The sequence below is a fragment of the Myotis lucifugus genome, unplaced genomic scaffold, assembly GCF_000147115.1.
Source record: "Myotis lucifugus unplaced genomic scaffold, Myoluc2.0 scaffold_435, whole genome shotgun sequence".
NCBI classification, from domain to species: Eukaryota; Metazoa; Chordata; class Mammalia; order Chiroptera; family Vespertilionidae; genus Myotis; species Myotis lucifugus.
The window spans coordinates 474,805-489,909 of NW_005871483.1; the positions used below are offsets into that span (position 1 = coordinate 474,805).

General features: G+C 39.5%; 1 protein-coding gene across 10 annotated transcripts in view; it reads left to right on the top strand.

Annotated features, from left to right (window-relative positions):
- Positions 1-15,105, top strand: part of SPAG9 (sperm associated antigen 9) — an 80,849-nt gene that overhangs the window by 57,529 nt on the left and 8,215 nt on the right. For 9 of the 10 annotated variants that reach the window (XM_023744188.1, XM_023744186.1, XM_023744189.1 and 6 more), the window contains 13 exons: positions 255-384; positions 1,242-1,331; positions 1,572-1,739; positions 2,186-2,357; positions 3,784-4,002; positions 4,280-4,475; positions 6,060-6,185; positions 7,417-7,497; positions 8,179-8,246; positions 10,269-10,417; positions 11,361-11,532; positions 13,112-13,225; positions 14,664-14,702. In XM_023744188.1, the coding sequence (XP_023599956.1) occupies positions 255-384; positions 1,242-1,331; positions 1,572-1,739; positions 2,186-2,357; positions 3,784-4,002; positions 4,280-4,475; positions 6,060-6,185; positions 7,417-7,497; positions 8,179-8,246; positions 10,269-10,417; positions 11,361-11,532; positions 13,112-13,225; positions 14,664-14,702 (1,724 nt within the window). The remainder of the gene's footprint in view (positions 1-254; positions 385-1,241; positions 1,332-1,571; positions 1,740-2,185; positions 2,358-3,783; positions 4,003-4,279; positions 4,476-6,059; positions 6,186-7,416; positions 7,498-8,178; positions 8,247-10,268; positions 10,418-11,360; positions 11,533-13,111; positions 13,226-14,663; positions 14,703-15,105) is intronic. The other variant, XM_023744187.1, reaches the window with a different exon arrangement.

A 15,105-nucleotide genomic window follows, 5' to 3' on the forward strand; every position in this document is an offset into this window, starting at 1 on the left:
ATAGGTAAAATTTAAAACCTGATAGAAATTTGATTCAATATAATAGGCTGTTTACTAACCTGTTAAAACTTCGACACTGTATTCACTGCATAATTTGAAAAGACCAGCTATGGTATAACACTTTTTAAGGAGGAATCTTAGTCTGAAGTAAACCAATCTGAAATCATGTAAATTTTGTGTTGTTATTTTTACTCTTTTTAGAAGGAGAGTTGTTGTAATCACTTAATTTTAAAAGGAATGTTTTTTCCTTTTAGAACTGAAGCTAGTTTAGCCTCACGCAGAGAACAAAAGAGAGAACAGTATCGGCAGGTGAAGGCCCATGTTCAGAAGGAGGATGGAAGAGTGCAGGCTTTTGGCTGGAGCCTGCCTCAGAAGTACAAACAGGTACCGTGTGAGCATCGTAAGAGCATCTAGTGCAGCGGTTCTCAACCTGTGGGTCGTGACCCCTTTGGCAGTCAAACGATCCTTTCACAGGGGTCGCCTAAGACCATCCTGCATAACAGATATCTACATTACGATTCATAACAGTAGCAACATTACAGGTATGAAGTAGCAACGAAAATAATTTTATGGTTGGGTCACAACATGAGGAACTGTATTTAAAAGACCAGAAGATTGAGAACCACTGGTCTAGTGGAAAATGCCAGGGACAGGAGTGTGGCTGGGCATGAAGGAATCAAAAACCACACCCCGAACCCGCTCATTTCAAGCTGCTTGCACTTGGCATCCATTGAGAGAGGTGCTGGAGGTAGTGGTTTTCAGGCTGTTTTCCACCCTAGAGTTCAAAAGAAATGCCTCTGAGTCTAAGGAGGGAGACAGGTCAACAGGTGGCCGAGTGCATGAACTTACGTATCCAGCTCTGTTTTAATACTTGAAGATTTCATTTTTTGAAAAGCAGCATCTATTGTTTATAGGTTTTAAGAAGCCATTGGGATGGAGCCTTTCAAACACTTGACTTTAAAACTCAGTTCAGGTGTTCAGGAACTTTACCTGTCTACTCCATATTGCCTATTCCCAAATGATTCAGTTCATGCTTACACACACACACACTCACATATTCACTCTCTCTTTCTCTCCCTCCCTCCCTCTCTCTCCCACTCCCCCACATACGTGAATTAGTCTGTCTTCTGATATTTCATAGCATCTTGTTTATTTTGCTCAATTGCCACTTGATTTTTTTTCATTTTTCAAATAAGAATAATAAGGCTAACTCCTCTTTCTCTCCCCTCCCAAATTATTAGGTAACCAATGGTCAAGGGGAAAATAAGATGAAAAATTTACCTGTGCCTGTCTGTCTAAGGCCTCTAGATGAAAAAGATACATCCATGAAGGTAAATAAATTTTGAAGTTAAAGAAGCTACTTCTTAAAATCTGGGTGGACATTTTTCTAAACAAAATTGTTAAATCCTACTTTTGTGGATCAGATTTTTTATTTTGTAATTTTAGATTGGGATACTTTGAATATTAAAGACCTATATTTATAATCATTAGAATTTTAAAGAAAATGTGAAAAATTCTAAACATTTTTAGATAAAAGGTGACTTAATACTTTTTATTTTTTACTCTAAAAGCTGTGGTGTGCTGTTGGAGTCAATTTATCTGGTGGGAAGACCAGAGATGGCGGTTCTGTGGTTGGAGCTAGTGTGTTTTACAAGGATGTTGCTGGTTTGGATGCAGAAGGCAGTCAGCAGCGGAGTGCATCTCAGAGCAGTTTAGACAAGCTCGATCAGGAGCTGAAGGTAAGTGTGTGCACCAACGCTTGTCTCCTGGTGCCTGAGACTGTTAGTTAGCTCTTTGGTCCAAAACTTACTTCTGGGTTTAACTTCTAGTTGGGATTACTGTGCCCTTGCTTCTTCCTCACGCTTTCTCTTTTTTCAAAATCAGTTTTATTGAGGTATATTTTACACTCAGTAAAGTGTATACTTGAAATGTTTATAGTCCAGAGTTTGGACAGATGTGTGCAAGTATGTAACAACTGTCACAGCCGAGATACAGACCATTTTTGTCACTGATCTGCTTTAACTGCTAGTTCTTATGTGCTGGTTAATGTGGAAAGACAGCAGTATTTTCAGCCTTCCAAATAATCTGGAAATAAACTTGAAATAGTGTTGCCCTTGACTGTAGTAGCACAGCTTTTTTACTGTTTGTACATATCATTTCTAATATTCATTTCTTTACTTTGCAGGAACAGCAGAAGGAGTTAAAAAATCAAGAAGAATTATCTAGTCTAGTCTGGATCTGTACCAGCACTCATGCAGCTACAAAAGTGATTATTATTGATGCTGTTCAACCAGGCAACATCCTAGACAGTTTCACTGTTTGCAATTCGCACGTCCTGTGTATAGCAAGTGTACCAGGTAAGAGTGAGCCGTGCCCCTGTCTTCCCACCTTCAGCACCTCCTTTGCAGGCCCTAATTTGGTTACTGGAGATATAGTCATGCACCACTTCTAGGAGTTGTGTTCTTCTTGGGAAGACCAAAAATAAGCTGGGAACAAATGACTAAACCTGATATTTTCAGACGGTGTGAAGAAAATAAAATAGTGCTAATATTAGATGATGACTGGAAGGCAGAGCACAAGGGATTATTTAGATTTATTAGTAAGGGAAAGCTTTCTAAAGTTTTAGATTAAATCTTATATGATAAATACATTGGTTTAAAAATGAAATAAGTTTGTGATATATCTATAACTGGAATATTATATAAAAAGGAATGAAGTTCTCATACATGCTACAACATGGGTTAACCTTAGAAACATTATGCTAAGTAAAATAAATCGGACACAGAGGACAAATATTATGATTCCACTTAGGTGAGCTATCTGGACAAGGCAATTCATGAAGACAGAAGTCGATTACCAGGGGCAGGCAGGGGTGGGGCTGGGGAACCGATTTATTATTTAATTGGTACAGATTTTCTGTTTGGGGTGATGTGAGAGTTTTAGACATGCATAGTTTTGATGACTGTACAGCATTATAAATGCCATTTGAATTATACATTTAAAAATGGTCCTAGCCGGTTTGGCTCAGTATATAGAGCGTCGGCCTGTGGACTCAAGGGTCCCGGGTTGATTCCAGTCAAGGGCACATGCCTGGGTTGCCAGCTCGGTCCCCAGTAGAGGGCGTGCAGGAGGCAGCCAATCAATGATTCCCTCTCATCATGGATGTTTCTATCTCTCCCTCTCCCTTCCTCTCTAAAATCAATAAAAATATTTAGAAAAGGTTAAGATGGCAAATTTTATGTGTATGTGTGTATATGTCTGTATTTGACTACAATAAAAATTTTTTAATGCAATACGAATAAAAACAGTTTTCTAAATTAAAAAAAACAAGAGGTTTATCTTTATACTGTAAATGCTTAGTTTTTAAATGTGTTACTAATGCTTAAGGCACTGTGTACATTTAGGGTGACTAATTTTTAATAGTGGTAGGCAGAAGTCCATATTTCAAATAGCAAATATAATTTACATATATTTAGATTTCATTGGTTTTAACCTCATTAGGTGGCTGCCTAGGAGCTCATATGAAGAGCAGAAGCATAATTTCTGACATTTTCATGTTTTCTTTTGCTTGCATTACTAGAAGTATCTTAAATTTTTAAGCTGCTTTCCATTTTGTGAAGGTTAGTTTAAAAAAATGTTAAAGCTATCTTTGGCAGTATATTCAAATAACTATTTGCCTTTACCTATACACTCTTATTTAAAACCCATAGTTGCTTTTATGGAGAAAAAGCTAGTTATATAAGTTTACTTAGCATTAAAAGAAGGTTTATCTTGTGTTTTTAGGAGCACGAGAAACAGACTACCCTGCAGGAGAAGAGCTTTCAGAATCTGGACAGGTAGACAAAGCGTCTTTATCTGGAAGCATGACAAGCAATAGCTCAGCAGAGACAGACAGCCTGTTGGGAGGCATCACAGTGGTTGGTTGTTCCGCAGAAGGTGTGACAGCAGGTGCCACTCCTCCTAGTACCAACGGTGCTTCTCCAGTGACAGAAAAACCACCAGGTATAGCCATCCTCCTTACATACCATCTGTATAGCACCAGAGCCTGTTCCAGATGCCTCACAATGGACTTAATCTGGATCTTAAAGTAACAAGAATGAAAGAACATAAAAGAAGATGCTGTAATGATTGTTAAATTATGAATTCTCAATGTCATGATATAGTGCAGAGGTTGGAGAGGGTAGGTGGAGTGGAATTCTGTAGCAAGGGTTTGTACAAGGAAGTTATTGATAGAAAAGTTCAAACTCAGAATGGTTAGCATGTTTTATTTACTTCTTAGAAAAGGAAGCAGAAAGTAGTGAGATTGATGAAAACGTTCCGACGGCAGAAGAAGCAACTGAAGCCACAGAAGGCAATGCAGGGTCAGCTGAAGACAACACGGACGTCTCCCAGACGGGCGTGTACACAGAGCACGTCTTCACAGACCCTTTGGGAGTTCAGATCCCAGAAGACCTCTCACCAGTGTATCAGTCAAGGTATCCAAATGGGTCAATAACTTAGGAAAGCACATCAGTACACACACAAAAGGAACCAAAATAACCTCAGTCAGCCAAAATATTCCCACTAGTTCAGTGGTTCCCAGCCTTCTGGCCCTTTAAATACAGATCCTCATGTTGTGACCCAACCATAAAATTATTTTCGTTGCTACTTCATAACTGTAATGTTGCTACTGTTATGAATCGTAATGTAAATATCTGATATGCAGGATGGTCTTAGGCGACCCCTGTGAAAGGATCGTTCGACCGCCAAAGGGGTCGCGACCCACAGGTTGAGAACCGCTGCACTAGTTGGTATTGTTGTGGCAGACTTAGATGCCATTACTTATTCCCACTATGCTGTTCCTTCCTCTTCACTGTCTCTGGATATCCCCCCCCCACCCCCATTTGCTCTCTTTCCTTCTAATTTATGAAAAAAGTCTTGTCTATAAAATACATTAGTCAAAATTTTTCTGGTCATTTTTTCCTCTAGAATTATTTTTTTAATTGTCTTCACTGCCTTCCATTCTATTAATAATTCTTGCTATTTTAATCCCCACCCCTACTCTCACTCCCACTCTAGTCAGCAGTGAAATTGGCCATTGTTTCAATTTCCTATGTGGGCTTGGATGACCTTTTTGAATTTAGCTCTCTGGCAAACATTTTATTAAAAGACAGTTTGTTTTAGGCTCTTTCTTTAAAAGGTTGGTTAATCTAGGTCCATTTCATGAATTCTTTAATTTTCTTTCTTGCCTACTCTAGGTCTTGCAGATAGGGGTTTATCTAAACTGGATTTTTTTTTTAATTTAATATTTTTCCTCTTAGTATATAGAACAACCAAATATCTTAACATTTAATTGTCAATTTAAGAATAAAGTCAGGCCCTGGCTGGTGGCCCAGTTGGTTGGGCATCAACCTGCACCGAAAGGTTGCCAGTTTGATTTCCAGGCAGGACACATGCCGGGTTGTGGGCTTGATCCCTGGTAGGGGCCTGGGGGAGGCAGCAGGTCGATGTTTTGCTCTTACATCAATGTTTCTCTCTCTCCTTCCCTCTCTCTAAAAGTAAATTTAAAAAGAAAATAGTCATCTTTTTATTAGAATTAGTACATTTGTCTGTTGAATTTGATAACTCAGTTATATCTCTTTTTTATATGTGGCAATCTAAAAGAAAGAAGGCTGTGAGTGAATGCAAGCTTACTAATTTATTTTAGAAAATTCTTTATATTTTACCCTCCTTTCTGTGTATGTGTGTGGTTTTTAAAACAAACCATCCCTTCCTCTTTTCTCCTTTAAGAAGAAACTGATAAAATTCAAAGTAACTGTAAGGGAGAGGCATAATTATAGTCTGGATAGTAACTGCTATATTTCATTACCATTTCTTAACTCCATGTTGGCAACTTGGTCCTCCTAGTATGTTAATTTTCTTCTGGTACAATTGTTTAAATATTTAACATAAGCATTTAACTTTGGCTTTTCTGGAATTTTTTTTTTTCTTACACTGTACACTAAAGTATAGAAATGACCAACCCCTGAAAACTAACTGAGCACACTCAGCTTTCTTTCCTTTTGTCCCACCTTTCCCAGTAATGACTCAGATGCATATAAAGATCAAATATCAGTGTTGCCAAATGAACAAGACCTGGTAAGAGAAGAAGCCCAGAAAATGAGTAGCCTTTTACCAACTATGTGGCTTGGAGCTCAGAATGGCTGGTAGGTGCCAACTCTTTTAATATTAGAGTATCTTTAGTCTTTTACCTTTGCTTTAGAAACCACAGATACGTAAAATGTGGTACACATAAGTATAAACAAAGAGTACACATTAAAGCAAAGAATTTTATATACACATAAGTTTTAATGTTATATTACAACAGTCTCATAAACTGGACTTGCATTGGTTCTGGATGCTAAACCACACGTTTCTCTGTCATGGTGTCCCCTTCATATAATATTATTGGAAGAAGAGGTTAATAACATTTTAAAATTTGAATGATCCAGAAATAGAAGATCCTGAATAGCACACAGATGGAGAATTATTGATGCATATATAGGAGGCTTATGTAGGATTAAACTAATGTATTTGGCTGCAGGAAGACCCAAATCCAAACATAACTTTTCAGTAGAGTTACTAGGAAAACCAGGACAGATCAGGCTGAAAGCTTACCAGGTGATAACAAACATTGTTACCTGGTCTGTTCACTTTCTAGTGGTGTGGGGGGTCTTACAAAATTATCCTTTTCCTGAAGTTAAGCAAGGTCACTAGTGTATCTTTTCCATAGTGGTCTAATACTATACAATGAAGGATGGGCAGACTTTTTCCACGGAGGGTCAGATAACAAATATGTTAGGCTTTGTAGCCATACTATCTCTGTTGCAACTTCACAGCTATGCTGTGTGATGCAAAAGCTGCCATTACTTTGACAATATGTAAGTGGGTTAGTGGGACTGTGTTCCAATAAAACTTTATTTATGTTCACAGAAGTGTGAGTTGCATACAAATCTCATGTCATGAAATACTCTTTGATTTTTCCCAACCATGTAAAACTGTTTTAGCTTATGAACTGTACTAAGGCGGGTGGAGGGCTGGATGTGTCCTGCGGGCCTTGGAGTGCCTCTGCCTGATGTAAACCACTGTCTTCACAAAGTTGTAGTTCAGTCTAGTAAGAGGATGATCGTTTTTTAAAACAGGATTTTGCCCAGGATTCTGAAGTGTGGGGTAGCCTGCAATTGACCCTGCATTCTAGTTCTGGCTTTTATTCTTCATATGTTTCTGTTTGCATAGGCAGCTTATTTCTCTGCCTTAGGCCTACCCATACTCTCATTTTTTCCCTAAAATGTGTATGTTACTCCTCTTTCCCCCTGAAGGAACTTTGTGGTCATTATTAGACGTAAGCAATGACTTGATGTTCTCGATGCCTTACCAGTCTTGATTTTGTTCTTGCAGTTTGTATGTCCATTCATCTGTAGCCCAGTGGAGGAAATGTCTCCATTCTATTAAACTTAAAGATTCGATTCTCAGTATTGTGTAAGTTTTATTTTAGAAATTCTTTCTTTTAAAAATACTATATCTTTGTTTAAACTAGATTTTAAGACTATTAAAGCTAACATGTATGTCATGACTAAATCAGTATCCATATTATTTTTACCTTCTTTATAGAATTAGAGAAGTTGAGTGAGATGAAACTAGAAAGTAAAATAGAAAAACTTGCCAGGTTGATACCTCACCATGCTATGAGTTCTCTAGTGCTCTGTGGGAGACAACCAATTAATACCTGTGAATATACATTTGTTTCAGAATATTCTGTACACTCTGTGAATATGTTGGCTAAGGCTTTTACTAGTCCTTTCCATGTGCTGACTATCAAAAACCAGTGTGTCTCTTAAGTGACAGGGCTGCCTCTGCTAGTTCTACTCGAGGTGTGTGTCTCTGGTCTGTGGACCTTTTGTCAACAGTCTGTGATGAGAAGAGGAGTTTGTGCCCCACCATGAACATCTGGGTCACCACATACGCTGTTTATCTAGTTCAGCTGACATTTTTATAGCACAGCTCTCTCAATGAAGAAAGGGGTGTGTTCATTTAGCTTCTGATGTGAGCTCCTCATCTTTCATGTACTGGCCCTCTGAGAGCCTCTGAACTAGTTCAGTATTGTGTGGTCCCTTCTGTATTCCTGATGGAGAGTTCTGAAATCCTCTTTCCCGTTTGCAGACACGTGAAAGGAATTGTGTTAGTGGCCCTGGCTGATGGCACCCTTGCTATCTTTCACAGAGGAGTTGGTGAGTTGTTATGAATAGATAACAAGTGCACTCACTTGTTGCATTGCAAAAGCATTTTTAAACAGATTGGTTTTTTATGCTTTAAAGAAATGATGCTTAATAGGAGATAGAATAAAGGTTTAAACCGAATACTAACGATGTGTGATAGCAGTAAATATGTGAGTGCCTGCTTGGAGGTATACATTTATAGTATACCTCAGTGAAAGTATGTTTACCATACTGAGCAAGCAGTTTAACATTTCATGGTCCTCTTATATAATGTCATACGGAGGTGCTGGTTTTTCATTCATACACTTATTCAATTGGGAGAAATTTTTCTTTGTCCAGTATTTAAAAAATAATTTGCATCTACTTATATTTGGTAAGTATATAATAAAAGCCTAAGTGACCATTACGGCGGAATGACCAGAACAACCGGTCTCTGTGATGCGCACTGACCACCAGGGGGCAGGCGCTCAACGCAGGAGCTGCCCCCATAGGGGGCAGTGTGCTCCCATAGGGGGGGCACCGCTCAGCCAGAAGCCGCGCTCACCGCTGGTGTGCATAGCGGTGGTGCCAGGAGCCTCTCCCACCTCCGTGGCAGCGCTAAAGAAGGAGCAGCAAGCAGGCAGGTGGTCAGGAGCGAGGGGTCCCGGACTGTGAGAGGGCGCAGGCCAGGTAGAGGGGACCCCCCCCACCACCACCAGTGCACATATTTCATGCACCGGGCCTCTAGTTTAAAATAATTTTTAATTGGATAAGGTTTAATGATTTTCATGTTATGTTATTTACATTCTTCCCCTTTAAAACAGTGTTTCCACCATCTTTTGGAGAAATGTGGGGTCTATGAGATACTTGGGTGACTTTATAACTGACTGGCACCTAGAGATAGCTGGTTGATGGCTACATAACAAAAAGAAGGAAAGGCCTCTGTTTTACCTTGTTCAGGTTCTTTACAGACTTTGAGTGCAATCATCACCAGAACTCATGAGGAAGATTCTGTTGTCACCCTCATTTTATAGATGAGGAAACTGAGGCAGAGTGTTTTAGTCACTCAGTAAGTGGAAGAGCCTAGGAAGAACAGTAAATGTTTTAGTGTACTGGGTCCAAAATTATATTGACAGAGCAACACAAGCAAAGTACATTTAATAAAGAAATGCCAAGTTCTGCATTTGGGTTCAGAAGAGTAAGATGGAGGAGGCCTGCTGAAGAGTGAGAATTCCTTAAAGGTTGACTACAAATTCAGTCTGAGTTAGCTAACGTCATAAATCTCATAGGTAGTAGAATAGGGTTCCACTCTGGTAGCTAGACAGCGTGAAATGGACATGGATGGACAAAGAGGAACTAGGCTGAAGGGCCCAAAGACATGTGCCAAGGATGCTTGGTTTTGAAAGGAGAAGACATGGGGCAGTAACAGAAGCTGCTTCCATTGGGCAAAACTATAAACTAATGGGAGACTACATATGAGGAGGCAGACTTCAGCCAGGGGTGGGGAGTATTTTGCTGACAGTTACGGCTTCCTGAAAACGGAACAGCTGTTTTGTGAGGCATTGTGTTTTCTTTCACTGAAATTGTTGAAGCAGAGCAAGCTACCAGCATTGGCTCTCATTTGTATTCTGTCATCGCTAAAATTATAGGACACATGATTCCTAACATTGCCCTTGACTTCTACCCAAGAAAATATATCAGAATGCAAGTGAGTGAGAGATGTCATCCCCCAAATAATTTTAATCCTTGCTCATTCTTAAATATTATTATAAACAGGTAACTTATAACTGATTTATCATATCACTACTGTTGAGAGCATGGTAGTCCAGGTATTGAGTGGCAGGTTGGACCGGATGAGCTTTGAGGTCTCTTCCAACTTTGTAGTTTATAAAATAAGAGAACCCAGTTTCTGCAAATAAAGGATATACTGAATACATGGTATTTGTGGGTGTTTCATGAATAAAATTAATTATATACCCTGATAGAATGTTTCTTGTGTTAAAATTTAGTAAAAGGTGGTATACATTAACTAGTAATCTATTTCTTATTTTAAAGATGGGCAGTGGGATTTGTCAAACTATCACCTGTTAGATCTCGGGCGGCCTCACCATTCCATTCGATGCATGACTGTGGTACATGACAAAGTCTGGTGTGGCTATCGGAACAAAATCTATGTGGTTCAGCCAAAGGCCATGAAAATCGAGGCAAGTTAACCCATGTTTTCTCTGCTTACTGAATTTCTATTTCCTGAAGATTCTAAGACTAATTATTTTCAGCTTCTTTAGAAACTATTTTCTGAATCTGTGTTTTAATGATACATTGATGACATCTTGCCACTTTTGACTATGAGAATGGGAAGTGTTGAGTTTTTTTTGAAGGAAGAAGATTAACACAAATGTTGAAATGTGTCTGAGTATCCATAGGTGCATATGTGTTTGAATATATGGTTCTGGATTTGTTTACTTATGTATGGGTAGAGGGGAAGGAGGATTCCCAAGTCTTTGCCACCCCACGTGTGTTTACACAAATCCATATGTGTCAAAGACTGAGACATAAGATTGCAGTGAGCAATCCTCTTAGTATTGCTTTCTTTAAAAAAGTTTTGCAACCAGATGTAATTTTTTTAAGACAACCTAAAGCTGGAAAATTTTAAGGTGGAAGGTCTCCTTCTCCCTTTGTCCTAAATCTCATTCCTTTATGTAAAAGTCCTAAAGTTAACCATTTGGTGTTTATTTTTCAGATCTGTTTCTTACATGCAGACACACACACAGACAACACACACACGCAGCAATGCAGGCTCCTTTTTGTTTAGTTATAAATAGAATCTTCATGTAATTTCTCTTCAATCCAACAAAATCTTGAGATCAAATTCAGTCTTATTGTTGAACACTGACACATAACATGGATGTGCCAGTATTACTTCCATAAGTGGATGACCTGTACAGTGTTAAAACCAGCATCCTTTAGTTCTTTGTTTTTCTTTTTATTTTGAAGTCTGGGGTAAAAGCTATGATCATATTTAGTGAACACTATTTAGGCTCCTCTTTTAACATATATTCTTCCAAATTTTTGTGCAAATTAGCACAGTTTTTAAACACAAACTCCTGCATATTAAAAGTAACACTGTGATGGAACAATCTTTCCTAGAAATCATTTGATGCACACCCCAGGAAGGAGAGCCAGGTGCGGCAGCTTGCGTGGGTAGGTGACGGCGTGTGGGTCTCCATTCGTTTGGATTCCACCCTCCGTCTCTATCATGCGCACACTTACCAACATCTACAGGATGTGGACATTGAGCCTTATGTAAGCAAAATGTTAGGTAAGTTCCAAAGCGTTTTATTTCTGTCAATTAAATAAAGTGTTTTATTTTTAAATGTTCTCACATGCTGGATAGAACCAGTGAATAAGTTGCCTGAGGATTAGTGAGCTCTTATCACTGAAGGTGTCAGGCAGACACTCCATCTACCCTGTGGGAACTGTCAAGTCTGCCCCAAAAATATCTTTAAGCAATGACTTCGTATCTCTACCTCTGTCCCGTGTCCATCCTTTCCTGCCTGGGTAACCTGAGCCTCCTCACTGGCTCCCTCCTTCCACTCCAGTCTGTGCTCTGCATAGTAGCCAGGATGCGTTCTCCCCACGCCCACTTCCTGCCTTTAGCTGAGGTGGCAGGAGCAGAGGAATTTAAGTGGCCTGGACCACTCTCCTCACTCACAGTTCTACCCGCACTGACTCAACTCAGCAAGCTCCTTTCCATGTCAGGGCCTCGCATGTACTGTATCCTCTGTCTGAGAAGTCCTTCGTGGTCCCTTTTTACTTGGCCTCCAGACCATAGCTACGTGTCACATCCAGAAGAGACCTTTTCTTGTCTCCCACTTGGATTCAGGTCATCTTATACTTTTTCTTCACGGGCTCATCTTTGTTGTGGTTGCACTGGTGTTACGTGATTCCTACTTCCTGCCTCTCTCTCCCACGGACCCTAAACGCCATGAAGGGCAGGGACCACCCCTGCTGTATCCTCAGCTCCTAATGCAGAGCTGTGTGACTATTAGAAATGCCGTTCACTAAGGATTCCTTTATGAAGAGAGGTTGAGCTGCACCAGCGGTTTTTAACCTTTTAGGGCCTTTGCCCTCAGAAAACCTGATGATAGCTGGGTACCCTCCCTGGAATCAGGCATATGTACACATAGACACAGACTAATTTCGGGGGTGGACTTTGACCATAGGTTTAGACTATGAAGATTCTAAGACTATTTCTGAATAGAGTAAGGTTCCTAACACTGATTCTGTGATCATACCCTTCAGCTCTTACAAGTAGAAAATGAGTAACTAAATGCTGTTTGTTTTAAATGCATTATCTGTTTAATAATTTTGCCCCTCAAGTCCCAGAAAATAAAGTCAGTTGAAAAAACTCTCTTGAAATAACAAAGTGCATTGATTCTCCCTAAATTATATGCCTGTGGTTTCCTAAAATTTCTAAACTGCCATTGAATAAGAAGTGTGTAGGTTTTGTTCGCAAAAGTTGTTTTCATCTACACAAAGAAATTTAAGGCACACCAGAACTCTTTCAGCTTATAAATTTGAAGGACATTTAATTTCCCAATTTAGTAAACACTGTTTTTATTGAAGGTTTTTTGTTCTGGTTTGGTTTTGTAGCTCCCTAATTAAATCCTGTGTCATATTTCCTGAGCCATAGTATCTTCTTTCTAAATGATAGTGTGATGGCAGTCACGTTTAGAATTTTCTGTTCCCATTAAGCATGAGTTGTGAGCTAGGTGGTAAAGCCAAAGAAGAGTTTTCTCATATTAACCCACTACTCTGAGGGACCTAGAATCTCAGACATTATCTGCTCCAGTTTCTTAATGAAATGTCCCGTGTCTCCTCCCCCCCCCGCTGTGCAGGTACTGGAAAACTGGGCTTCTCTTTTGTGAGGATCACAGCTCTGATGGTGTCCTGCAATCGTTTGTGGGTGGGGACAGGAAACGGTGTCATTATCTCCATCCCACTGACAGAAAGTAAGTACGTTTTCACTCACCAAACTGTCACAGTGCAGATCGGAGAGTTGCAGGGAATGGTCATGTCCAGACTTCAGGCAGAAGGAATTGCTCTGGTTTTGGCAACTCGGTGGTAATTTAGAAAATCAATCTGGTGGCAAAGATCTAACTATTGTCCCTTCATTCTTTCCATGGAAACTTATGAATTGTAGCAAGTAACAGTTCATTCTGAAAGGCACTTTTTCTCAATTCAGGAATAACAGTCCTGTTTCCTCTTTTTTTTTTTTTTTTTCCTTTAGAGAGAGAGAGAGGAAAGGGGAGAGACAGAAACATTGATGTGAGAGAGACATCGATTGGCTGCCTCCTGCACGAGCCCTGACTGGGGACAGGCATCAAACCTGCAACCCAGGTATATGCCCTTGACTGGGAATTGAACCCGCTACTCTTTGGTGTGTGAGCCGATGCTCCAACCACTGAACCACACTAGCCAGCACCTGTTTCTTCTTTTAAATAAAGGCCAAAGTCCATTTTTCTTTCTGCTTTTTATACCAGTATCCAGAAACATTACTAGTACTCATTCTAGTTTTTCATGTCTCCCTGGCAGTTAGTTTAGGAGATTCTCTTTGGTTTAGAAAAAGTCACAGAAGTTTCTTAGGAGGTCAGCAAGCCCTTCCTTATGCTGGAAACAAGTCATCTATCCTGTATTTGAAAAGAATGTGAACAAAATGTACATTGTATGTTTTTTATATTATGTTACTTTATTATTTTTGTAAACAAAATATACATTGTGTGTTTCTCTCATTATGTTCCATTACATTGATCATTCATTAAATAAGTGTTTTTGTTGCAAAATTCACAGGCAGGGAATGGTTTGGAAACAAGTGTCATAAGTACATAAGATAAGTTAATAAGGAAATATCTCAGAATAGTCCTATCTTTTTTCAGGGGAAGGAAGGAGGGCTGGAAGGTGGTACATCTGGAGCCTTAAAGAACCTAAGTTCTTAATCAGTTACTACTTATAAATCTACATGCTTAGACCACTTATATCCTAAGAGATCCTAGGATATCCCAGAGTTCATTTCAACTTTTTATAAAAGAGAGTTCCACTTTGGCACTGTTACTTTGAACAGGTTTTTTTAATGAAAAAGGGGAAATATTAGCATTTAGGAAATGCTCCCCATTAATTATGCTCTTATGAAATTATGAATCACTGCAATTGCTTTATGATGGAGAAAAAAAATCACAGTGAATCAAATTGTATTTTTGGGGCAGAGAAATTGTAGAGAGAGGCTTTGATTAAGAACTTTTGAGTGTTACTTGGTATTATACCAAGTTGGATTTGGTTAGGCGCTTTGGGCGCCAAGTCACCAGATAGGAGACTCCAAGAGTGGTGGCTCATAGTAATTCTTCTCCCCCCTGTCATGCACCTCTCCATGTCCCCTTCCTCCTCTCGCTGTAGCTGTAATCCTCCACCAGGGACGTTTACTGGGGCTGAGGGGTAAGTGCAGATCCTGATCCCACTCTTCCTCCGGCTTCCGATAGCCACTGTGAGGCTGTCTCACGTCTCTAGATGCCTCCTGAATGTTCTCAATGTCACCCACTTGCAGTCACTGCATCGCAGCAGGTGTTTTTGTTTTTGTTTTTGACGTCTGTTACATGGCCACCAAACTACTGCTCAGCAGCTTAGTCTGTTTATCACCTTTTGTTGCAGCTGAACTTTCTTTTCAGACTTTTTTCCTTTCCAATAAAAACACGAAACATCTCTTAAAACTGTCATTAATCTACATTGTTTACTCTTGTTACCAGTTATGTTTCTTTCATTCACTTACTGGCCCATGGAATGGGGAAGTTTTGTGAGTCTGGTCATTCTAAAACAATCCAGCAAATCATTGGTCTGGTGT